This window comes from Daucus carota, chromosome 4 (genome assembly GCF_001625215.2).
Source record: "Daucus carota subsp. sativus chromosome 4, DH1 v3.0, whole genome shotgun sequence".
NCBI lineage: Eukaryota > Viridiplantae > Streptophyta > Magnoliopsida > Apiales > Apiaceae > Daucus > Daucus carota.
Window position 1 is genome coordinate 33,941,303 of NC_030384.2, and position 27,266 is coordinate 33,968,568.

At 32.4% G+C, this 27,266-nt stretch overlaps 4 protein-coding genes across 4 annotated transcripts; all 4 read right to left on the reverse strand.

Moving 5' to 3' along the window:
* Positions 1-299: 299 nt before the first annotated feature.
* On the reverse strand, positions 300-3,243 carry LOC108215903 (uncharacterized). The gene is made up of 2 exons (XM_017388517.2): positions 3,085-3,243; positions 300-1,750 (listed from the first exon to the last, which is right to left on the reverse strand). The coding sequence occupies exon 2, from the start codon at positions 1,737-1,739 to the stop codon at positions 738-740; it is 1,002 nt and encodes a 333-aa protein (XP_017244006.1). The 5' UTR covers positions 1,740-1,750; positions 3,085-3,243; the 3' UTR covers positions 300-737.
* An 854-nt stretch (positions 3,244-4,097) lies between these two features.
* LOC108218972 (mitogen-activated protein kinase kinase kinase 1) lies at positions 4,098-11,569 on the reverse strand. The gene is made up of 9 exons (XM_017392172.2): positions 10,281-11,569; positions 8,857-8,941; positions 8,671-8,733; positions 8,225-8,382; positions 7,053-7,125; positions 6,871-6,930; positions 5,875-5,979; positions 4,978-5,223; positions 4,098-4,549 (listed from the first exon to the last, which is right to left on the reverse strand). Exons 1-8 carry the CDS (start codon positions 11,309-11,311, stop codon positions 5,011-5,013), a joined length of 1,788 nt encoding a protein of 595 aa, XP_017247661.1. The 5' UTR covers positions 11,312-11,569; the 3' UTR covers positions 4,098-4,549; positions 4,978-5,010.
* Positions 11,570-18,305: 6,736 nt separating this feature from the next.
* LOC108216181 (uncharacterized) lies at positions 18,306-21,244 on the reverse strand. The gene is made up of 3 exons (XM_017388873.2): positions 20,868-21,244; positions 18,932-19,084; positions 18,306-18,574 (listed from the first exon to the last, which is right to left on the reverse strand). Exons 1-3 carry the CDS (start codon positions 21,086-21,088, stop codon positions 18,541-18,543), a joined length of 408 nt encoding a protein of 135 aa, XP_017244362.1. The 5' UTR covers positions 21,089-21,244; the 3' UTR covers positions 18,306-18,540.
* A 1,020-nt stretch (positions 21,245-22,264) lies between these two features.
* LOC108218232 (uncharacterized) lies at positions 22,265-22,666 on the reverse strand. Its single transcript, XM_017391141.2, has one exon. The coding sequence runs from the start codon at positions 22,664-22,666 to the stop codon at positions 22,265-22,267; it is 402 nt and encodes a 133-aa protein (XP_017246630.2).
* Between the last annotated feature and the right edge of the window lie 4,600 nt (positions 22,667-27,266).

Consider the following 27,266-nt stretch of genomic DNA (forward strand, 5'->3'; position numbering starts at 1 on the left):
ATGATGTAGGCTTTTATTATTTTCTCTTTAATATGTACGGTGATAGGTAGGTGTACGGTGTGCCTTCTCAAAGTGAAAGATAGAAAAATACACATTCACAAGTATTTTTCTAAAAATATGACTTATTCTGAAAAATAACATAAATCAAACCGAACATTCACTATCGCCGGATGTGCCGGAACAACACCGTATATTTTGGAGTACCATTTGTGTGATTCAAACTAGACTTGTCAATTTGAATTGAAAAGTAAATTTTAACACATTAAAACATCACGAAATACACACTGGCAACCACCAAGGAATTATAAAAGCATTATATTATAAAAGTGCTTGAAAAAGTATATTTACAATCTTGTTCAATCTGTACATGAAGAAATCAATAGCATAAAAAAGGAATTACAGTAAGAAGTAAAATCTTTAGAGAAACCAATACAGCATAGAAAACAACAGTTCCCAGAGAAGAAACAATGAAAAATTAAACTTTGACCAATGAGTGTAGTTGCCACTAATGACTAATCTACCTTCAATCAACCTAATGCTGAAAGCACAAGGAGAGACTACATCAAACAAAGCTATAGCTAGACTACATCAAAGAAAACAGATGTCACATTGCATTCAGATAATCATCGGGGGGGGGGGGGGGGGGGGGGGGGGGTTGTAACCAGTGTTTAAGCCACGGATTTGCTGATTACGAAATAGAACTAATCAAGTCCCCCCTTGCAGTATTTCAGTATAGATTACTGATTTTCATTGCTAGCTCTACGCCTACGCTGTCTCCTCGAGACCCCCATCAACATTCTGTTGTGACGGCGACCAACACGAGTAATATAATTATTAAGGCGTCCAGATGAAGAACGAGAAGGATGGATCCCAACATCGTCTTCCTCATCCCAAGAATTAAAACCCCCCTCGAGAATTTCATCAGGATAAGAATCATCATCCTCATCTCCACGATATGATTCTAACCTAAGGAGGACATCACCTAGACCAAGATAGTCACCAACATCATAGTTTCTAGAAAAGCCACGATAGTTACCCTCAATCACATAATCTCCCATGATAACTGCACCTGGCATAGATGACCTGATTGTGCTCATCACATCATTTTGGTCTCTCTCGTTCTCCAGCTTTTTCCATTTTTCTGCAAGTGAAGGGTCTACCTCTCGGGGTCGTGACCATGGATGTGCTGCCCTTACGTGCTTCCTCAGTTCTTTGTAACTTCCAACAAATGAGCACTTATCTTGCATACAGGCCCTTTTCTTCTTGTCAAGATATTTGCGAGCTGGTTCAACAACAGTCCAGCCTTTCACCTGTCCCCGACATAGAGGGCACAGAAGCTCAGATATTTCCTTCTTCTCTTCAGACCAATCTAACCCTAAGCTTAAGTTTGATTCATCTATTGACGTATGCATTGGAAACGAACTCTCTGTGAGGTTCACTTTAGTATAGGCCTTCTTGTATTGGTCAAGACAATTGGAATAGCGATAGCTAGTTGCGCACATATAAGGGCGACAGCCTTTGTGGTAGGAGGAGCAAAGGAGAAGAACCGCATTGTGAGGGTACTCAAGACAAACGGAACAAACCGCATCACCCCATTCTTTCTTCTCGGACAAGGTAACCTGCTTCTTCTTCTTGTGAACATCTTTAATACCCTTCGAACAGCATGACCTCAATGGACATGAACTGCTTCTAGTACGTCGGGAGTCAGAATTTCCAGCAGCATTGTTAACTTTTGCCATTATAATAGCACCTAAACACATGAAACAATATAGTAAGGACAGTAAAGGGAGAGATAATATATAGAGTATACAAAGATCAGTCATTCAAACATAATACGTCACAAATGAAACTGAATAGTCGCAATAAAGCAATATTAGATGGATTCAAATGGGATTCAACATTGTTTCCAGTAGTGACATTCAGCATTGTATTCTGAAACTGACATAGTTTCTGCAAAAATATATTACAAGATATCACACTACCTACCTAAACAAAAAGTTCAAAAGAAAACTGTGGAATTTAGAAGCCAAATCCCATCTGACATTGCAGCACGAATAAATAAAAATGACAAATAGATAAATGACAAAAGTTACAGAATGAACTTCTCAAAAAATTATATAACAGATTCAATTTATAGTAGAAACACTAGGCACTATGAATCAAAAGGCACTATCAATAATTTTGGTACTTGTAAAATTAAAAAACCTGAACTAGTTCAGCCGAACATGTATGGTAAGTGCAATCAAGTGACTACAAAGTAAAAAGCATAGACACAGTAAGAATTTCTTCTCGAAGAAGCCACATTGGCAGTCTTTCAGATGCACCTAGAATACCTGAGCTTCAAACCTTGGGTCATAATTGTCCACATACTATTGCCCTTCTTGCTCCAATTATCAAATATAAATCAATCCGTCTTTACGCTTAAGTCTACACATAAGCAAAGTTCCACTCCATCTTAAACATTAAGGTTGGCTTAAATTTAACAACATGAGTTCATTGTCCTAACAAAAACAAAACATAACCTCAGCTCTTACTGTACTTGCGCAAACCTAACCCTTGTTGGCCACACTAATAATATGGTTCGACAGAGCAGTGCTTGCTACTACATTAAATTAGGTCAAACTTTTAATCAACAACCGGTAAATCATAGGATAAACAAAATTACAGAAATTCCAAATACAATACCTCATCTAGTAATGAACATGATTCAGACTAAATTCACTGATCAACCACAAATTTAAAGATAAAAAATAAAAATCCGGCCCAATAAAATTGGTCAACATTGTCCTCCAATAACCACCAATCTTTCAATTCTTTTCACATACATGATTAATTTTTACAAATCTTGACCTTAATTTTAACAGATTTAAAAAGAACCCCTTTCAAATTGGAACCTTAAGATACAAACACAAACACAACGAATACAAAAGCAGATCAAAATGGGTGAAGATTCAATCTTTAATCAACAATCACCAAAACCCATGTCACAGATCATTCAAAACAAACAATTCTAGATCAAAATTCATAAGCAACACGATTAACCAAGAACCCACAATACAAAAAGTCAGATCGGATTCAAATTACCTGAACAATGGAAGATGAATTAGATGAATTGGTACGAAAATAGAGAGAGGATTCAAGAAAAAGGGTGTTCCGAGAAGAAAGGGGTAGTTTGCGTCTTCTTGGTGCTCCACGTTATTGGATGTATCGATGTTCCGTAAGCCTTTGGAACTTGTATCTATATCTGCATATATAGGGTATTGTACTTTGTCCGTCACATAGATGTATTTTTTAAATGTATTCTAAAAATATGTAATATGTATTCTAAAAATAATATAAAATACAATTTCATAATATTTTTCTTATATTTTTTCTACATAAAAATTTGAGATTTAAATTTTTATTAAAAAAGGTATTATGAAATTATATTTTATAGGATTCTCTGGGACGGAGTGAGTAGTAATATCATAATTTGATGCGGCATAGACTTTAACTTATTATTTTTCATTTCGACAACATCATGTTGACATCTTTTGATTTTTGAGAAGATCAGTTTGATGAGTTTGATGCGATATAAAGTTTAATTTCTTATTTTTCATTTCGACGACATCATGTTGACATATTTTTATTTTGGAAAAGATCTTACACATTTATGAAGACCATGTCTGTGTGTGTTTCATTAACTAATTTTGATTTATAAATAAATATCATTAAATTTAAAATTAAAAACAGTACAAGCTTTGATATTGTCATTTGAAGTAGCTTTGATGATATCACATGTTAATAAAATAGATTTCAACTTGACACTAAAATAAATCTTACAAAAATAAAGACAATTTAAAATTGTGTATTTTTTTATCAGATTCGTACTTAGTTTGGCTAAATCTTTTAATTATAAAATTAACTTTTTATGAGCACTAAATGTTTTTAAAATTTAATATAAATTACGTACTATATTAGAGGTCTACAAGTTCAACTAGAACACTATATAACCTATATTAGCAGATTGATTTTAGCTGCCGATTTTGAAAATGTTAAACAACATTAAAATATGCCCTCGCCTGTGTCATCTTCAAAGACAATTTAAAAACATGGACTACAAACGAAGTTTATTTTTTAAATATATATGCCAACATGCAAGCAAACAAACAAGTTCAGATTATACAGAAACTTGCATACTTTCACTGATGCATGATATTTACAGTGATCAGTTGACCAAGCATTGAACCTATTTCTCAATCATAATGGAACATAAACTCAACTTGCAAAAAGAATGAAGTTAAATACTAAAATTGGCAACACTGAATTATACAACAGATTTACCGGAGAGACTACTGCAAACAAGGACTTCAAGAAAGGCTTGATATTCCTAATTTAACTTCTAACGGCGAACAGGCTTCTGCATCCATATATGAGTATGCATCAAAGTCGGATACGCTGATTACTCATGTCGATACATAAAACATGCTCAGCCATTCCCACAGCAGTGGCTGGAACTAAACTTCCTGTTAGTACCCAACCTAGCTAGGTATCCACCAAAAATTGATACCTGACGACATTTTCCGAAACACAAAAATTTCTTGTTAAATTGGGTTAATGGATATATACACATGTCCACTTAAAAGAAATGCATACATGCAGAGATAGAGAAGAATTTGTATCAACTAAATTAAAACCTTGCCAGGTCGATATAGAATGATAACATGAAAATCTCCCATGCTTACTAATATAAACCATGCCATGTTGAAATTGAATGATAACATGAAATTCTCCCATTAAAAAAATGGTACTTTGCAATATAAAGACTTGTGAACACATGTTGAAAAGGTATTTTAAAGAATGATCACTGCGGACTGGCTCCCGGCATTGGACACAAAACATGACCAGAGAGATTAGTGACTTCAGATCTATGTGTTGAATCGTGTAAAACATCTTTAGGTTTCACAAATGCTAATTTACAATTTTAGAAGAGACTACCTTCTTTCTCAAATAGCAATGTCGCTCTAATCATCAAGCCTGTCTGCGAGGATTGTGAGGAGATTCTAGTTCTGATGATGAAAGAAGTCGCCCCTTGACAAAGGAATGGTCCAACAGCTGAGAGGCCATTGGACGAGAACTTGGGTCAACCTGTAGGCACTGGAATATGAAATCTCGTGCATCCTTGGAGAGAGAATCAGGAACATCTGGCAGAATAGAGTTCCCAATCCTATATACTGCCTGCATCTGTTATTCCATTGAGGAGAAATATGGTCAAACTCCTAGTTATTGGCATACTCATTAACCTTCCACCACAACTAGAGTAAAATATTCAGAATTCGTACAATACAATTATCTAATCAGGAATGAAACACTGAGCAATATGAGCATGAGTGCATGACATGTAAATTTCGCAAATGTGGTTTGTGACCAAGTTACTATGTTAGTTCCTAACAATCAAGGTATCTCCCCACATCATGATTTCCAGCCTTCCTAAACCTTTCTTTTAAGATTAATTGCTATAGGAGGCGTTTGGTACCATGAGTCCGGTTAACGGGAATCAGAACCTCAAACCCATGTGTTGGTGTTTGGATTAGCAATTTTGTGACATGGAATGGGAACCCCAATCCCAGTTGGAGGGTATATCATTCCTTACACTCCCCTTGGGATACCCATTCCCATTCCCAATTGTCATTCCCACTCATGACCCGTACTCCCCCATAATTTAATATCTTCAAAATTTCATTTACATGGTGAAACAGATTCATTTGCTTGCTATGTAAATTTCTCGTAGACAATCGACATTTGCATTGTTCTTATTCATCAAAGAACTATATCCATCAATGAGCTGGAAGGCAGGAAAAAAAAAAGAACAAACAGAGAAAAGTTTCAACATACACAATCCAAAGGACAGTATGGAAGTTGGCTTGTCAACATCTCCAGAACTGTACACCCAAGGCTCCATATATCTGCTGCAAGCCCATAACCACTTCCTCTGATAACCTGCATTAAGAATCTCCATATGTAAAACTAAAACTTATTTGCTCATGGCACAACAATTTTTACATGAAATATCACTTTCAAAACCGTCTGGCTTACCCACCCCTAACAGAGAAAGATGGAAAACCCAGAAACCCAATTCAATAGTTTAAGTCAACATATTGCCATTTATATAAAGAATTTTGACTTGTATAAATACCAGCCCATCATTCAGAACTAAGACATGCTATGTTGACAACCTGAATTAGAGGTTTGCAACACAAAACATATTGAGAAAATGAAGAACTGCATTTCATGATTAAAGCTAAATATTGCAATCCTTTATAAGTATTTTATTTGACAAGTAATCAGAGCTGAAAAGTCAAGACCACATCAGACTATGCCAAGCTATCATCAGATCAGTCTATTATAATATAACATAACCTATGTTATTATAATTATTCTTGGTCACTGAACACATACATGCAACAACACTCGTCGGAGGCTTAAGAAACTATAGAGATATTACTAGACTATTATAATCACACACGGGCGCACGTTTCTCAAAAGAATATTCAAAATATTTTCATGACTCCCTAAAAGTAGTGTAAGGTCTTTGTACATCTGTAACATACTAGGTAAGTTTGGTTTAATCTACGCACACACATAGCCTTAGCTGCTCTTTCACGACAGGTTTAAAAATCAGATAATGAGAACCTGTCATAGATCGGTCAGCAATAAAACATGAGCTATGCGATTCTAATTGTTCCAAGTCAATAAAAATATGCTATATACGCACTAACATAACTTAATACCTCATATTAGATAGCAATAGATCTTAATAAACAATAATTACTAAATACACACACAAATCATATTTGATCTCAAAACACAAAAACAAGGGTAAAGCAAAACCTCAGGAGCCATCCAGAAAGCAGTCCCCTTGCAAGATTGCACATCATTCAACTTGGTTGACTGCAGAGAAATGTAAGTTTCCGAGATAATTATTTATGGCAATAGATACAATAAATCCATAAACATAACAGAAGTGAAATAATATAAAACATCTGAAAAATATACGAAGAGCAAATCAAAACCTTTGCCAATCCAAAATCTGCAAGTTTGACAATTCCATTGGTATCGACCAAGATATTTGCACATTTAATATCTCTGGAAATAGAGCAAGGAAAGTTCAGTGTTGCAGTATATATTTTATTAAGAAAGAGGCATAACTAGGTTCAAGAGCTGGAGAATAAATTATATTTAATACATATTAATAATAGCAAAAAGGGGTTTGTGGTAAGTGGTAACCCATGGCAAAACTAGGCTATACAGCATCTTAACTACTTCATTTTTTTAATTTTGTAAGGTATTGCTGATAATTACATACATAACTGAAGTGTACATCAATTTTCATGTAATTTGATGAAGTTAAATTATTTTTGAATTTAAATTATCAGTTCAACATTTCAAGGTAAAAATACATTAGCGTTCTTCACTATAATTATGAGAAATACTCATTTAAGATTTGATATAAACCTTTCATGTATGGAAATCGCACAAATACAGTAAGATCTCACAATAATAACAGATAATGTACTTACTAAGATGATCTGTAGCCAGCATTGGCTACGACTTCAGTTATCCCTTTTCCCGAAAATAACAATAAATACTACTCTATATATATAGTGGAAGACTGGAAGCAGATAACTTGAACCATATTTCAAAGCCAAATAATATTCATGACTAACAAAACTAACTAGTTACATCCATGTATACTGATAGTTGATAACCTCAGTATATTAAGCTGGAAAACCTTGTTTCTGAAGTTGAAACTATTTATGAACCGAGGAGTATTATGAACCACATGCAAAAAAATAAAGCCACAGCTCTAAGATCCAAAATAAACTCTATCATTATATGCTGGACTCACAGTGAATTTTTTTGGGAGAGATTCTGTGATAATGCAGGGTAGCTGTTCACATAATAATTGCACTATCAACTTCTATTTCAATTAATGCCTCTCAATGACTACAAGAGAGGTCCTCAACGAAATAAAGATATAGAGGCAGATACTAAATCCATGTATAGATAGTTTCTGCTGTGAAAATTTCCCAAATACTTAGAAATCATAATTGTTGTACTAACAAGAATGATCAGACACGTTAATATTATGTAAAATTCAGAATATATAGTCAGAAAAGAAGGAAGATTCCTGATTTCTACAAATGTTAACATGAAGTAACTTGTTGGTTTGCTAATGACCCACCTGTGAACAACATTTTGGTCATGAAGATACTTCAAACCAAGCAAAATCTGCCTTGTGTATGCTGAGGCTATGGCATCTCTAAGATGGTACTGTTGATAAAGGTTCAAAAGTGAACCTTTGCTTGCTAGTTCAAGAAAGATATAAAGAGTTGATTCATCCTGCAAACAATATAGAAATGCATGTGTAACTTAGTAAATAACTAATACAATCGTTAAGAAAAAATTGAGTACAATAGGACAAAAAGAAACAACAGTGACAATAATGCAGCACCTAGAAAGTATAGATGTCAGTATGCCACTATAAGTAATGAAGTTCCTAAATTCGTCCTACACATTCACATCTTTTCCCATTTGTCTCGTCAAGGATAAGGTTCCTTTATATATGCATTTTCACTCTAAAAACTAACAATAATAAAAAGTACATCAAGACGAAAGCAAGAAACTTACCTTATACGTGCCATAATATTGGACTATGTTCTCATGCTCAAACTTACTGAGAAGAGAAATTTCCTGCAAAGATACACAGCTGATGTGAAAAAAGGTTCTCGGCAGAATACATGATAATTTTTTCCTTGATAATAGATATAAAGGAAAAATTCAAAATTCGATTCGGTAAAAAATTTAGCCACTCACCTGTTCCAGTTGATAGATACTCTGCCTTCCCTGGACACCTTGATCAAGCAAAGAAACTTCTTTCACTGCCAAAAAGAAGCCACCACTACAAAAGACGAGAAATATTTCACAAAAATGTTATAATGAATCTCCTCTGATAAAACTAAGATAGATAAAAAGGAGAATGTGCAACAAAAATAGCAATACTGTAACACAACAGTTACACCGAAATTCGATTTTTGAAAAAAAGAAAAAGAAAAGAAACCATCCAGAAGAAGAAAGATGCACTGCAAGGAAAAATGAAACTACCAGGAAGATTAATAGATAGGAAACACATATATTGGGCAAAGAAACCAGTAAAGTACTAGTTTTAAGTTGAAAGTCAACATTCTTCACAAGGTAATCGGCTAATCGCACCTTTATTCAGCATTTCATATTCCTAAAATCCAGGTGCAGAAACAGAAGAAACAACAATCTAAGTTTTAATCATGCTACCAGTTACATTTGTATCCTAATGGTTGCTTTGCCTCCAAATATCAACAATACTTTCATAACTCCTGCCATGCCAAGATATCAAGACAGAATCTGTAGTGTTAAATATAGAATATATTTTGTAAATAATTAGTACGCTAATCAACAACTAATTATTTACAAAATATATTCTATATTTAACATGTAGAGACTATGTAAAGAAGGCAGCTATGCACTTTTAAAAACCACTATAATGTGTTGACCTAGCCAGACCATAATGCAGCAGTTTCAAAGATATCTTGACACCTCCCAGCTGCAATACACCGAACAACCTGGCAGTAAAAATTAGTGCTGCCAATTTATCCTAGAACAATAAGTTATGTACTTACCCATTAATAACCCCCCCAAAATCAAGGCAACTCAGTTAGAAATGGGGTTACCAACTTCGGTCATGAAAAAATTACTTAAATAATTTGATATCAACTGATACTAGAACAATAAATAGTTTGGAACCCTTCACTTATTAATTGTTTATATAAACCCCTTTTTTTTCCCTGTTCAAGGATGGAGAGATAATTTAGAAGGCACAGAAGCTGCCTTACAACATATGTTCAAAAGATTATCCTGCAACAGATTTACTATGGCAATCTGTTACTAATATCTTAACTCTCAACTCTTCAGGCAATCTGAGTTTTAAATTACCAGTTGTCCTATAGTTGAGTGCTTCAGTTAATTTTGCCAGATATATATTGTTAAAAGGGAATTTGAATCTCCTAGTTTACACCTACTGGCCGTTTTAATTTAAAGCACACATAACAGAACCCAGCATGTACAAACAAATATTACTATAAGAAAGAAAAGTGAGGCCTAGAGTCTGCGCCTGTAAACTTGATATTTTGCATAAAAACATGTAATAAAGTGAAAAAATGACTCATCACTTGTAAATTGACAACGAAGTAAAAGCCATCACTTACTCAGCAATTCCTTCATAAACGGATCCAAATGATCCACGCCCTAGTAGCTTTCCCTTTGTCCAATTGTTAACAATCCGTCTAACTCTCCCATTTGGAGAAATATATGACGGAGGCTCATTCCTAACACTTGAACCATCAATACTCCTAGTCCTCACAGTCGGAGATATATTCTCAGTAGTAGTACTCGAAGAATCATCATCATTAGTAGTAAACGAACAAGACTCTGAATTTTCAACACAATCGTTTTCAACAAAATCCTCATGATCCCCCTCATCATCATCATCACCAACATCACCTCCCCTCTCTCCGGAACCATATGAACTTAAAACATAACTTGGCACACTATACCTCGTCGTATCAGGTGGAGTTTTCAGAACAGGTGGTCTAACACCCCTAATCCCCCTCCCACCACCAGTCACCCCGTGATCTCCACCCCCATCATCATCAACATCTTCCCCGACTTGTGGAACAAACAGATTCATATCAAACATTGGTATATTATACGGCATCCCATCAGCTGGAGGTATCAAAACAGGTGGTCTAACCCCCTTAATCCCATTTCTCCCACCATTACGTTTAACAACATCAACATGCTGAATTTCATTCTCATTCTCATTTTCATCATTACCATCATCTACATGACTACTAATTCTAACATTTTGACTAAAACTATCAACAATTGGACTAACCCTACTGCCACAACAATCAAGATCAGAACTTTTTACCTCCGAAGCGGGCGACAAGCACTTAGGCTGCATCTTTCTAGCATTCCAATCATGAATAGAAATACCCAGATCATCAGGACCAGAAAGGCCCAATTCTTGATAGACCCTGTCAAGTTCACCTTCAAGACCTTGAATTCTGAAGCTAGTAATATCAATATCAAGTGATTTAGTTTCTCTTGGAGTGTAATCAATACCCTTTTGAGCATTCAAACGCTGGAGCCTGGGGCCTCCTTTGGAGGAGCGTTTGTGCTTGTGTTTAGGAGTGTTGCTGCTACTATGACTGAAGAATTTGGGTAGGTGATACATGGTGAAATTGACCCATCAAAGGTTGGGCTATTATTGGGAAATTAGGGTTTCAATTGGGGGAGTCTTGTTTTAGAGAGGAAGGAATAAGAGAGAACAAGCGCAGAGAGAGAGAGAGATATGGGGGAGACTTTTGGTAAACGGTAGAAGAAGGGGGTGAGGAAGAAATGGAAACGCGGGATGAAGAGGGGTCCACTTCAGTGGGATATTATTAATTTTTATCACTTCCCGGTAAATGCCATGCCAGACATATGTACTGTACAATGATTCATGCATGTGAGTATGTGACTATGTAAGTACTATGTAACTATGCACTCTACTGTCAAAAAGGTGTGCTGGTGTGCTCATTAGTTTAACTGATTCAGCTCCACAGCATCACTTTGAAAGCATATTCACCTGCAAATTTTTAACTAAAAATTCATGTGATATACAAAAAGATGTTGATATGAAACATAGAATTCACAAAGTTATGAGTATCTCCGATCATGAAAAAACTATTAGCTAAAATGTGAGTTGGCATGTCAAAAATAAAGAATATAATCAACTTCTGAAAATTTCGGAAAAACATAAGAATATTGTACATCATTTGTTATCATATTGAATTGATATGTTCTATTTTAACGATCTAAATATTGATAACATACTATTTTTAAATTATAGTCAACCAATATGACCAAATACCGCTGACACGATGTTTTACCGGTTGAGCAGATCTTACCTAATGTTTTGCATGTCTAATTTAGACGACGATTATAGCTAAACCCATTGTAGATGCTCTAAACATAATTATATAACTAGTTGAGAAACCGCGCGTTGCGGCGGCATGTAAAAATTATATTAATGATTCATTATTAATATTTGTAGAATGTAATAATTTTTTGGATGTCTATAAAAAGTATATTAATTATTAAAAATTAATATTTGTAGGTAAAATAAATTTTATTTATAAAATCTTGATGTAATACCAATACTAATATATATTATTTCAAAATTGGACGATAATTCATGCTGAAAAAATGAAAATAAATTTCTACACGTAATTAACAAATTTAAAGCACGACGAATCTTAATTTTTTTTTGTTTTTTTTTTTGAAAAGTAATCATATTCTTACATTGTCACCTTCCTCCAGTTTTTTGAATTGATTGTGTACAGAAACATCTAACTTAAATCCGTGAGATAGTGGTCTATAACTACTCTTACTTGTAACAACCTTTATTTTTTAATACCGTATGAATAGTCTTCACTTAGAAGTTGCTTGAACGGAGCAAACAGATAATGCATGAATAATTTTTTCCTTGTGTACAAAGAAAATCATATAAAAATTAACAACAACAAACATGTCCGATGAACAAAACAAATATTATAAAAGAATAACCAACAAACATACATCACTAATAGTTAATTTATTGATATCATCCATCAATATCATGTCAAGACTATATTCTTCTCCCATGTTTGGATTGTCGACTCCCACGTAGCGGTCTATAACTAACTTTGTTTGCAACAACCTTTATTTTTTTAATACCATATAAACAGCCTTCACTTATCGTTGCAAAAGAACGACACCATCGAGTTAGAAATCGAGTAAGAGAACTATCACCAGAGAGAGGTAGGGTTGTGGTATTGAGAGAGAGGAGGTTGTGTTTAGATGATCCAAAACCCTACAACTTACAGGGGTATTTATAGTTGCGGAGAGACTTGTGTGCTACTTTTTCTCATAATTAAATAATCTGAAACAAAATCAGATTAAAACTTTCAGGCTGCTATATTCCATAAATAATCTGAAACAAAATCATATTCTGAAATTTGCTTCTAATATATCCGAAACTAAAAAAGGTAGTTCTAATAATATATCCGAAACTAAAAAAGGTAGTTCTAATTTTTGATATTTTTCATCCAAAAATTCCAGAAAATCAGAAAAATAGAACGGAGCGATGTGAGAGGCGCCTCCTACATGCCCCTCGCTTCTCCTTTATATAGAAACAAAATCAGATTAAAACTTTCAAGTTACTATATTCCATAAATAACTGAAACAAAATCAGATTCTGAAATATAGAAACAAAATTAGATTAAAACTTTTAAGCTACTATATTCCATAAATAACTAAAACAAAATCAGATTCTGAAACTTGCTTCTAATATATCCGAAACTAAAAAGGATAATTCTAATTTTTGATATTTTTCATTCAAAAATTCCAGAAAATTAAAAAAATAGAACGGAGCGATGTGAGAAGCGCCACCTACACGCCCCTCGCTTCTCCTTTATATAAGTATATTGATATATTGATTTCATCATCATTTATTTAAATACATGTAAATATCTTAATCAATCAAAATTAATATTTAAGAGAATCTTTTAAAAAAAACTCTTCATTTCATAATTTAATCAACTCTTATAATCCAACCAAATATGCAATTTCAAACGTACTCAGGATATATATTTTTTAACCCAATCCTAATTACAACCGAAACCATCCCTCGAACTAAACAACCAGCAGAAGTGTCAGCGTGAACCACACATCTATATATCTATATAAAGCAAAATCTCGGACGGCTTACGTGGCATCCTCTCAAATCATGTTTCTATTTTTTCTAATTTCTCAGAGCTTCGCTTCTATTCTTTACAAAAGCTATAAAAAAGACTCTTAAACTTCATGTGTCTTGGGAGTTATATATTCTCTATTTTTAATTACAACCGTTTTAGAAACCTTAGCCCTTCCAAATTTAATGAGTTTACTATGCAAGGAAGTGCAAGGGCCAACCTCCTACATATGTATAAATAAGCTTTGTTGTTTAAAGTGCCCGTGACTAAGATATTTAGCTTTAAATGGAAGCATATGCATGCAAAAATTTATACATTTTTTTTGTTTCCGGTGAGATTGATGCATATCAGTTGTTGGCAATCTGATTCTTCCGCAGAGAGTTTTCTCTTTAAGTCATTATCACCTATAGGCCATGTAAACAAGACAATTTCAGCAAGGGATATTCGTGGTGACTGTACTCTGCAGGCTCACCCGAAAAAGAGAGGAATATGTCGAGGTGCTTGGTGGTCAATTGATTCTGCGTCAAGCTGTATATCATGAGGTGTTGTTATATATATTCCTTAACCTAATTTTTATCTCATGAATTATATAATGTAATCAATTTTTTTATTTCACAAGAAAGTGGCTATTTACTAAACTTGCTGCATCAAATTTGAGATCATCCCGTGGATGGTGCATAATATATCTTGGCCTCTACCCTAACTAATTTCTAGCCATTTTACTGGTCATCATCAAGACATCAAAATTATTTCGAAGTTAAGATATTTTCTTTCAAGTTAGAAAGAGCTGGTATTTTATCCATGTTTAAATCAGAGTTGATAGTTCCTTTTTTATGCTCAGGGGTTGTGAAGCAAAGAAAATGTGTTTTGGGGTGAAGTAAAATAAAATGGATTACATCTTCTCATCTCTATATACTTAGAGATAAAGACAATGCTGAGGTAAATGTGCAAAGAGAAGCAGTAAATTTAGATGGTTGATATTTCGAGCTACATTTTAATGTGGTCATTTAGATTTGTTTTGGCGAACTATATAACACCCACTTTATATTGTTGGTTAAACCTGTAAGAGGTATTGGACCGTTTATCTTGCAAGTAAATTTAGCAGAAGAATCTAACAGAACATTTATAATACATGTCTCTTTCTTTGGTTCTTAAATTTTGTCGTTGTGGTTTGTAATTTTTCTGTATGCATAAACATTGCTTAAATATATTTATTATTTTGTAAGGGAGAGGATGATCGACTGTTTGTTGGAGGCAGTGGTATCGAAAGTTAATAAGAAACTTAATGCATAACGAGGCACACAGAACCAGCGATGCGTATGGGTTCTGAGCAAGTGGCTCATAATCACATAATTTAGTTTTAAATAATAAATTTTATTATTTATGAATTGCCATAAGTGAGGGAGAAACGTGTGAACATGTTGCGAGAGAAAATTGATTTAAGTTATTATTTAAGACTCTGTATATAATATTTTATCAAAATTGCAGTGAAAATTTGTATACGGAGAAAATATTGTATTTATTGATCCACGAGGATTGAGAATATGAGTCCAGATTATTTTGTTGATAAGAATAACTCCGAATATTATACTTTTAAAGAAGAAATATTTCTCTGAAAATGACAGTAACCATATAGTTTGAGAATTTCAATATAGCTCTATCATTTAAATCATTTTAACTTAATCTAGAGTGTTTAATTTTAAAATTATTTTATGAATTGCGATAATTTTTTTATTAATTAGTTAGAATATGAGTTGTTTTTTTTATTTATAATGACATGCAAGATGTTGTTCTGTTTATCATTTAGCAAAACAATTATACAATTGAAGATGGTTAATATCTCCACGTGATTATGTTAAGAAGCTTTCACTTAACTTCAATATATATTATTCGAATTATGTATGCTTATTAGCTTCTTCTTCATTTTTAATTAAAATTATGTCAAACAAGACTTATAAGATACTGTATTACTGTCACTAGAGAAAAATTTATTATATCTAATTATATATTACTAAAATGGATAAAAATAGATTTTAAATAGATCGCGCGAAGCGCGATTATTCACCTAGTTTTTTTAATGAAATTTAATCATGCTCTCAAAATTTGTCTTTTTGTAAAATTAAGAGCATCTATGGTGGGCTTACAACGTAATCGTGACATTGTCATTTCTCTCTGGTGACGTGTGTATAATACGGCGTCAAACAGAAAAGGTGCGTGGAAAAAGTGAGAACGTGTGTGTGAGAATAATAATATTTGAAAAAGAATGAGTCGCATATTCGAATATCTACTCGTACATAATATAGACCACATCTAAATATTTATCTATATTGTATTGTTATAAATAACATGTTAAATTTTTTATTATTATAACTTGATCATTTATGAGCGTTTTTAATTTATAATACTTTTTAATTATTTTAAAATACATTGAAATTTAATCTCTCCGTCCCATTTAATTTTATTGCTTACTCGACACATGCAATTTCATGTTCTCATAAATTATAGTTTCGAAACTTATTTATAATTTTTTTTTCTGAATAAAAATTTAAATGTTAAACTTTTATTTATAAAAAGTATATTTACAAAACTGTACTTTAGATTAATATTAAAGTGTGTGTGCCGCGTAGCCGTGACTCAATGTATATGAGCCAGAGCTATGGAGAGAATACTTGATATTTCTAATTATATTAATTATCTTTAATTTATAACATATTTTAATATACATATAATATATATATATATATATATATATATATATATATATATATATATATATATATATATATATATATATATAGGGCATAGTTCAATGGGTAACTCTTTTATTCTAGTAACCTAGTAACTTTCAATCCTGGCCATAGATTATATCTGCATGTGCACCTAAAAGCTTGTAACTGCTGCTGCTTGTAACTGCTGCTGCTTGTAACTGCCTGGACTGCCGAGACAGTAGCACATGTATAAACCTTAATTTTTTAGTCATCTAGTTTTTTTTATCTTGGTTATGTATTTCATTTTATTATATTCTTAATTTTTTTAATCATATTTTTTTATGATACATATTTTTAGTTTTTGGATGTGCATTATACTACCTATATGAAAAGTACATGAAAAATTAAAATGAAAATATTTATACAAAAAATATCTAACATGCTAAAAGTAATATACATAAAAAAAATTATATATAAATAAAATACAGAAAATGTGAGAAAAATATAGTATTTGAAAATACAGGACATTTATTCTTATTTTTTATATTTGAAAAAGTTATGTTCTGTATTTAAATAATCTTAACTAGGTTATGTTTAAAATTATTTTTATAAAATATAGAAATATATGTTCTGTATTTAAAAAACTTAAAACATATTTTGTATAACAAAACATAAAACATAATGAAATTATAAATTAATAATAAACATGTGAGAAAAATATAGAGTATAAAAAAATACAGGACATTGTATTAGTTGTATTGTGTATATTTTCTAATCTTCAAATTTTTATATTTTAATTTTGAATATATTTATTTGATAGGGGTCTACAGAACTTGTGGTAGGTTTCTACAGAACTTTAGGTTTAACAAGCAAATTTCGAATTTACAGAATATAATTTTCAAATACAGAACATATGTTCTGTATTTCAAAACACTATATTTTTTATAAAAAAAAAACAGAACATGAAAATATATATGTTATTATAAATAGAACATGTAGGAAATAATTGCAAAACCAAATAATATTATTAAGAAAAAAATACAGAACTAGTTGAAATATAAAAAGCACGCAATAAAATTAGATAGGGTGAATAAACTACATCACATAAAAACAATACAGAACATGAATGAGTTAATGTACTATTAACAATATTTAATTTTAAAATTTTATAACATTGTTTTTCATAATAAATAGTATACCCATTTATATTTTTTGTACAACAGTACAGAACACTAAGAATAAGTTGTACGTGTCTTGTACGTGTCCTAGAGTTACTAAGTTACCAGTTTAATGAGTTCCTCAAGGAGAAGCCTATATATATATATATATGATTTATCGATTTAAAAGTTTTTGATAATTAATTGTTTTGATTATAATTATAACACATGTAAATATTCTTTATTAGTGAAGAGGAAACTATTAATTCAACGAGAAAACCAGTAATTCAACGAAAATGCGTGACGATGATGATGAATACTTGTATTTGAAGGTATATAATCTTTTATTTTGTTTGACTCATCTTTTCACGACAACAAAGGATTATAATTTATTGTTTGTTTGACTCAATTATTGATAAAATGAGTACTTGTACCTGTATATATAAATTGTTTTCAGAATATCATTTAAATTGTCTTTTCACGACACCAGGCAATTATAAATTTTTATTTGTTCGACTCAATTATTGGTGTCAGCACTACTTCCGAAAGATAATTTCACGCTTCCTATGAAAAACATTCAATGCATGAAATGCTAGAAAATTTGAGGACCATGGTGATAATCATATATATCAAGAATGTAAACCTTCATCAAATCTGTGCTCATGAAAGCGCAACAAGTTACAAGAACACAAACCAACACAGTTGTATACAACAAGAGATTTACAAAGGCAAGAGTGAGGAACAATTTCATTTCGCACAGAATGGCGCATTGCAGAAAACACTTCGGCAGCTAATTCTTGGCTCCATATTACACGATTTACAAACTTACTCTGTGTGAGAAGTCCAATAAATCAGCCCACTGCAGCAATTTGAAATTCAGTCAATAAAACAACATTATACCACGTCAACCAGGAGACGCGTCTATAACAAAGATAAAGAAACCAAAGCATTGTGTAAAGAGTGAGAGCACTACGTGTACGCGAGCATGCATTTGGATGAGCCTCATTTTAACATAATTTACTTAACAATCAGCAGTTGAATAACCTTTTCTGAGATTATTGGAGGTTTACTTCACAACACATGCTAAAAGATTATTAGGTTGATGTTTTAAGTTGGGTGACACAACGGGAGTATACTCTAAGCCTTGAGGATTACAAAGGGAAAGGCCTCCCTAAGTATTAAGATTACAAGTGGCACACAATCAATCTCTACTTACCTTATAAGAACAAACACACATTGGAATACCCCAGCAGTCCCTGTCCATGCTGACGGGCCTGATTCCTCAAGTGCGTCTTGTATCAATAGTCCTACTGAAGCCGCCAAAGAGACAAATGATATAACATAAGCGAGGAAAAGCCAAAGCTTTAATCTGCAATCCAAAATTTTGCATTAATGAGAACAGTAATCTTCTTCAATACCAATTACCCAAGAAGTGAGTATAATGTAATGTAGATAATCATAGCTGCCTTCATGCCAGAAAGCATGGGGAGACAAGCCAGGGGATCTATTATTTACGATCTTATAAAGTTGTTCAGAGAATGTGAAGCATTACAAATCCACAACACTAGCAAAAAGAATGCAACATGTTCAGAGACAAAGCCAGGCAGCATGTTTTAGGGTGGGCCAATATGTTATATATACTCTTTTGAATGAAAGAAACTTTGTTCAGCCGGACATTGTATTCTCGATAATTACGATCAATGGAAATATTTTCCACTCAAAAGAAAAGAAAAAGATTGCCAAATCAGAACAGAAAGTAATTAAAGTTTGCTAAATTAAATCAATCAACCAAATTACAGCCGTAAATCAGATCCCCCAAAAATGGGAAGTAATTAACAGGCAAACACAGATACCCTGAGGCCTGAAGAATGGAAAGTATATTAACAAAAAATAACATTCCCAAACCCCCTTTTCTGCAACCCCCCCCCCCCCCCCCCCCCCCACACACACACACACAAAACCCCTGTCCGGGCTTCGACATGGCATATCCTGTGCGCACCCCCGCAATAAGCGCGTACAGGATACGTAGTTCTTCCAGCTAGGGAAGAATCCCTGCTTTCTAGCTAGCAGGTGAAGAAAGTTGGCGGTGAGTGGTGGCCTGCTCTGGCTATAGAATGGCTCCCGCCACTCAATATATTACACACTTATATTACTGAAATAAAAATATATATTGTAAAATACCACAAAGAGCAAGTAAGAGAATCCATGCATCTGGAAGATTATAAGATTGCCAACATATAGATGTAGTCTAATCTTTGTGACAACTTGAAACAAACTAATAACTAGAGAGACCTGACAACATCAGTCTAATAGGGAAGGTACTGGAAATAACAAGAATATTGAAAGAAAAACGTGATTGAGTGGAAAATAATTAACACAAAAAGAGACTTATTAACGATGGTTCATAAGGTGAGAACTGATACCATTATCGTTTTTCTAGTAGCAACTAATAAAGAGGATGAATGTCAACGGATAGCTTCTGTGGATCAATTAGTGTCCTAAACAAATTGAAAGAGACTTAAAAACCTCTTACTGAAGCCATGTGGATCAACGACTCTGCTTTCAAGATCCTATGATCAAAGAATAAACCGGAGTAAACCCTCATAATTTGGCTCCACTTTATAAACTATATAGCCAAGCTCAAGCATAGTATAATGTTTGATTAAATTTTACTTGAAAGCATGATTTGAATCACTGATTAATTCTAGTCAAATAAAAATCAACATAAACTATATAAACAGAAAACGCTTTGCATTCAAATAAAGACATAGAGGCCGTTTGGATAGACTTTAAGCCAGCCTAAAACAGCTTTAAATGGAGCTGGGGCAGCTTAGTAACACAGTAAGTTCATAGCTTAAGCCTACAAGATCATTAAATAAATCAGATCATAAGCTCGACTCAACCCTAAAATATAACTCCTCTTTCTGAAGCCAAGCTCAGATGTTAAACAAAATAAAATTAATTAGGCTCCGTTACAAGTTTGATCCGATACTAATCAATTCCTTTTCAAATTAGTATCTACAAGGATTATATGAAGACAAGGTCACAGAGAATAGGCTACGTAGCATTCATTAAAGTACGGTAAATCAATCTATAGAATTGAACCAAATTTGACATATATCATAAACAGAGAGGGGGGGGGGGGGAGAGACCTCCATTCGCCATCATCATAAGGAGAGTAATCAATATCCTCTCTTCGAACACAATTGAACATCAAAGCAGCTAATGATGCGAATATACCCGGAAGATAGTGCAGAAAAGACACGGCAACGGCACTGCAAACAACGGCGTCCACCCAAAACCACCAGCCGGCGCCGAACACTGCTCCGGCGAGACCAGGCCCGAATATTGTCCACAATTCACCTACATCCATCGCGCCCTACTTTATTCTATTACAACCGATTAGGGTTTACGCGTGTCTATTATGTGTGTAGTGTTCAGATCAGATGATGATCGAGTGAATTGTTAGTTTTCTTCAGATAGTTGCTTTGCTGCTTTTTTATTTATTTTATTTTAAAATTAAGCAATCCAATCGCATCTTAAGTCTTAACACTTAAATTGTTCATTATAATATTTTTTTTATTAATACCTTTTCTGATTTTGCAGAGGTTCATACTATACATTACAAAAAGCCATCAAATTGTGATATTAAAAAAGGGGTTAATTATCAAGTTGGTCACTAAAGTGGGCTTAATGTATCAAGTTGGTCACTAAACTCAAAACGGTATCAAGACGGTCACTGAAGTGGCCATAAATTTCAAACAAGTACCTTAAAATATAAGTTCAAGCACTAAAAATATTATTTATAAAGTTTTACACATTATTTTTAAATGTTACCACAACCAATTAAAAGGTTATGACTTCTAGTATTTAAAATAATATATTTATATTTTATCAAGTTTATTTATTATTTATATTTTATTATATAGTTATTTCTTTGTTTTAATTAAAAATAAATAATAAATAAACTTGATAAAATCTAAATTTTTTGTCATAAATATTAGAAGTCATAATCTTTTACTTGGTTTTGGTAACATTCAAAAATAATGTGTAAAACTTTATAAATAATATTTTTACTACTTGAACTAATATTTCAAGGTACTTGTTTGATATTTATGGCCACTTCAGTGACCATCTTGATACCGTTTTGAGTTCAGTGACCAACTTGATACATTAAGCTTACTTCAGTGACCAACTTGATAATTAACCCATTAAAAAAGTTTCACTAACTTAGTTAAAGAAAAACTAACACTTATATAAAGTTGTTATTCAAAAAAGAAAAAACACTTATATAAGATTAAAAAAAATTAAATCATCTCGCGTAATTCACAAGAATGTATTTAATTCTGATTATTTTTTATGAAGACCCAAAATTGATATAGATGAGCTGGAACTTGGAAGTAAAACGAAATACCCTCTACAAATTTATTATGGAATTATCTGTCAGGTTTATTTTTCTTCTCGATCTCAATAATTAAAAAAAATAAAGATTTGTATTTTGCCCAAAACATAGATACTTGTAGCAAAAAGACTACTAACTACATATGTTTCATGGAACAGAGGGTGGCGGAAGCAGAGCATTGTTGTTGCAGGGCAACTCAATTTGTTGTATTTGTAGACCCCTTCTCTTCCACAAGCTCCCTTCTTCACCGCGGTCACACGACGGCTTCACCACGGGCAGTGGAGGATCCAGCTCCGCCAAGTTCAGCGGCACAACCACAGCACAATTACCATGATCACGATTACGAAACCTGGGCCTTTTATGAACACTAGTATCTATTTTCGTATTGCTGTTCCATCTGCAATAATTAGTATTATTTGTAGGATTCGTAGTAGTTGCCATGAGGAGGTTTCTGCCCGAGAACATTTTCCTCAGCTGCGTGTACTTGAGCTTCGCGGCGGCGGGTGTGGGGGTGCTGCTGATTTTGTTGTGACGCTTGATTTGGCCCATGCATCCGACTTTCGGAGAAGAAGGGTCATTCTTTTTGGGACGCGGAGATGGTTCGGAGAATTTTACCGCAGTTTTGGTTGATAATCTGCATAAGAATGGCAAGAAATTTGCCGTTGTAGTTCTAGTAACACAAGAGGTGTTGCAATAAATTTGGTTGTACGAGTCATTTCTTACCATTTTGTTTTGCAACATGTGTTCAACTACATATGCAAACACTTGCTTATATAACATTATAACTCAACAAGGCATGTACAAAACAACAGTGCTCACTTTTTCTGTTAATTAATAATTCTTTTTGTTTCAAACTTGGGGTACTCAGCAGTACATTTGGGGTTCATTTTCTCGTAAATTCGAGTTTTAAATTAATTTCAAAAACGTTGTTAAATCTTTGATAATGGTCATGTGTTAATGCTCTTTCTTGTGAAGTCAAAAGGTGTTTTTGACTGGTGATTTGAGAGCCTCCCTGGTTATTTCCGAATCATAATAAAAGACGAAATATTAGTATTTATGATTCATAATTGTTAAAACAACTTATTAGTTCGTTGAAGACGCGACATTTTTGTACTATATGAAAAATTTAAGCACTCGTATAAATATTGTAGACTCTTGACCTTATATTTAGTTTTCTTGATGGGTCAGGCCAATATGCTTAGGTAAGCGACTGAAATCATTGAATCAACAGAGATATCTAAAGGGATTTGTTTGCCTATTACTTTCATGTTCGTTGGCAAATATGAATATGAGAAAATTTTCGGACACCCTGATTTTTAGTTTGATTATAAGAATTGAGAAAATAATTAAATAATTATTGCGGTTCGGATTCAATTTACAACTTTTCAGATCTCATATAATATTTGGAAAAATCAATTCAGACCGATAAATGTATGTTGCATATTCACTTTAGTGTAGAACATGTCAGGGGTCGAATAACAATATTAATCAGATTTGAATCGAATTGATAATCACACATGTAGGTGGGATCCAATTTTATATTAATATTATATAATATTTTGTTCAAATTCGATTGAATATTAATTGACACCCTCCTCTTCCTCGCCGGCATCAAACACGCTCATCGGCCTCGCTGTGACCACCCTGCTCTTCATCATTTTTAGTCTCGTTCTCATCCCGGCACCTCTCACCATAAGCCTCGCCGTGATGGGATTTTTTTGGCGACTTCGTCTTGTCGAAGCTCCGGTTTGGTGGTGCGATATTGTTGCGGTTTGACTCCGATCCGAAAAGAATGAGAGAGAGGTGATAGAAGAGAGATAAGTAATAAAGAAATGAAAAGATGAATTAGAGAATGTAGTATATTTGAAAATAAAATTAAAAAGATAGTATATTTAAAAGATTTCGAGATCGTGGTATATTTGCAAATAAGTATACATGATAAATTCCTATTATTATAAACCTAATGCATGAACTCTGAAGTTTGTTAGTTTTGCCATTCCAAGAATGCACTCAGAGAGGGCTGAACGATTAAACGCGCAATGATTAACACATTTTTAAGGTTTACAATGAGTTTCAGCTGGTTGCTCTAGCCACCATTAGTTCGGTTCAGATTTCTTAACTATAAAGGAGTCAGATGTTCAAATTAGACTTTCGATTTAATTTATATATATATTATAAAAATACTGAATTGCATTTCTCGTTGTAAAATTTTGGGTAAATTCAATGTAAACACGAGTACAAATTATCCTGAATTTATTGTTAACACTGGTTGAGTCGTTAAGATAATACTTTCTTTGACATAATTATGGGGTTAATTATCAACCAGGTTATTGATTGTGGCCCGATGATTCAATTTGGTCACTGAATGGAAAAGTGACTCAAATTAGTCACTCATTTAAAAATTTGTATCAAAAATATCATTATATCGGTAGTCGAAATTTTGAAAGTATTATATATTGAGTTTCGCACATTTTTTATTAATGATATTGCATCCAAATGAAAGGTTCTGAATTCTACTATTTTAGCTAATATTGTTAGATTTTTAAACTTTTATCAACTATTTATTTTTAATTTTTTGATTATTTTATTTGATTTAAATAAAAATAAATAGTTGATAAAATTTTAAAAATCTAACAATATTAGCTAAAATAGTAGAACTCGAAACTTTTCATTTGGATGCAATATCATTCATAAAAAATGTGCAAAACTCAAGATATAATATTTTCAGAATTTTGACTAATGATAAAGTGATAGTTTTGATACAAATTTTTAAATGAGTGACTAATTTGAGTCACTTTTCTAATCAGGGACCAAATTGAGTCATCGGGCCGCAATCAATAACCTAGTTGACATTTAACCCCATAATTATGTGGATGTTTGGGTATGACTACTTCCGGCTTTTTCTAATAAAAAATCAACTTCTACTTTTCTTAACTCGTTTCTGTAAAACACGAGAAACACTTATAACAAGCTGGAAATGCTAGATTTTGTCTGAGAATTTGGCTATTTTCCCAAACACTTCAATGCCCTTCTTTACTTTAAGTAAAACGTATTTTTTTTTAAACTCACCCAAACTGCCCATATATCTTGATTAACGAGCTCCAAGAAGAGAAGATAAAGGAAGAGTTGAGAAGAAACTTTTTTAGAAAAGAGTTTGTCCATTTTTGTTATACAACAACTCCAATCAAATCTCTATTTGTATTTTTTATTATTATCATAAATTAAATTTAAAATCTATTAGAAAAGACACAATGTAAAAATATGAGAAATACAAAAGACGGTAAGTGAATATTTAATCATAAAAAATCAAATAAGGAATATGTTAACCAATTACTTATTTGTGAAGAATGAAAAGTGGATCGTAAAAATTTATAGAACGACTAGAACTTCAGAGTGGACTTTTGTAACATATTTCTCAAAATTAAATTATACGGTTAATCGTTGGAGATCAAAATTAAACTAGCATAAAAGCCCGTGCGAGGCACGGGTCTCTAGTTTTTACTGTGTTTTAAATAATATTCATGTGTCATTATATTGTTCTCGTACGGGTCTTGAGTTTGTATTGTGTTTTAAATAATATCTGTGTGTCATCATATTGTTTCGAGCGTAATTATTACGTTTTATTTTTTAACAAAATATGTAAATATGAAAAATGTAATATTTGCAACCTAATAGCATTAACATTAATAATAAGTACTATTCCCTCCGTCCCATTTCATATGACATTTATTCCTTTTTGGGACATCTCTAAAATAATGAACATATTATACTTACTATTTTTAAACACTACTTTTCACTATCACACCCACTACGTCTCTATTTTATACTCCTTTATATTAAATAAACATTATTACACTCACTACTTACCACCACTATCTCAAATCTATTATTAAATTTTGATATGTTCCACCACTTTACCCACTTTCCAACTAAATTTACTCTTTTTTTGCTACCTTTTTCTTAATCTCCGTGAAAGTCAAATAAGGTCACTTAAAATAGGACGAATGGAGTATATTTCAAAAAAAAATAAAAAATTATGGATCAAAAACTACATTTGAACTGATATTTCTCCATTAAAATTCGTTAGGATACAGAGACCATTATCATATTATCTATGTTCAAAATTATATTCTAAATTAATACTGAAATTTTAGATTTTAAATATATTATACCTCATTAAAAGTATCTGTAATTTATTGTTGAAATTATTAAATTATTTCAACTAATATACCATAATTTTGATGAAAACTTGTTCATGATATGTGAATTACGATATCCAAAATCATGATTCAATGAAGATGTGTGGTCCGCGTTGTCTTACATTTATTTCTTCTTTTTTGAGCGTACTTTTGCATAATTGTTAAAGTGATACATGATGAAGCAGATTATCAACACATTTTTTATAGTATATGTTGCACACATTTTGTATAAATAGAAATTGAAACATATGTTGTATGTAAAAAGATACATACCTTATTTTATTATAAAAGCCTCAATTGAACTTCTAACCGTATAATTGCACCCCAAAAATTTCTAACACCTTTGATGTGTCTTATTCTTCTATTTTTCATATCAATTATATAGTACTTCAACGTATTATATTTTTATTGTTAATTTAAAAATATTAGATGATTATTGCTTTGATACAGTATGTTATAACAATATCTTGTTATAAAATTTTAATTTTTTATAATTAATTTTTTGAGCTTGTCGATTAAGACTTTTAATGATTTTTCATGTAATCGTTATAAACCAGATCCCAAACAAATGATATTCTGGAATTTCAAATAGCAAAAAGAGAGTAGATATGAGTTAGGCCTCATGAAGTTCATAAAACCATGAAATATTTAGTTCAATTAGTCGTGTAGTTACTTTTTTAGCTTTGTGCAAACTCACATTTTTAAATATTTTGATACTCGTATTTATTAGGAGTGATCAATGTGGCATATCATGTTCAATTGTTAAAAAATATATCCCGTTTAATCAGATATTAGTTTTCACCGTATCGCCTCATATTATCCTGTTCAGAATTAATTATATTTTATTAGTTTAATTTGCAAATGATTAATTTAATTGTAGTTTGACTCATTTTATTTAACTGGTATGTTATACATCGAATGATGGCATATTAAAAATTATAGTTTTAAGA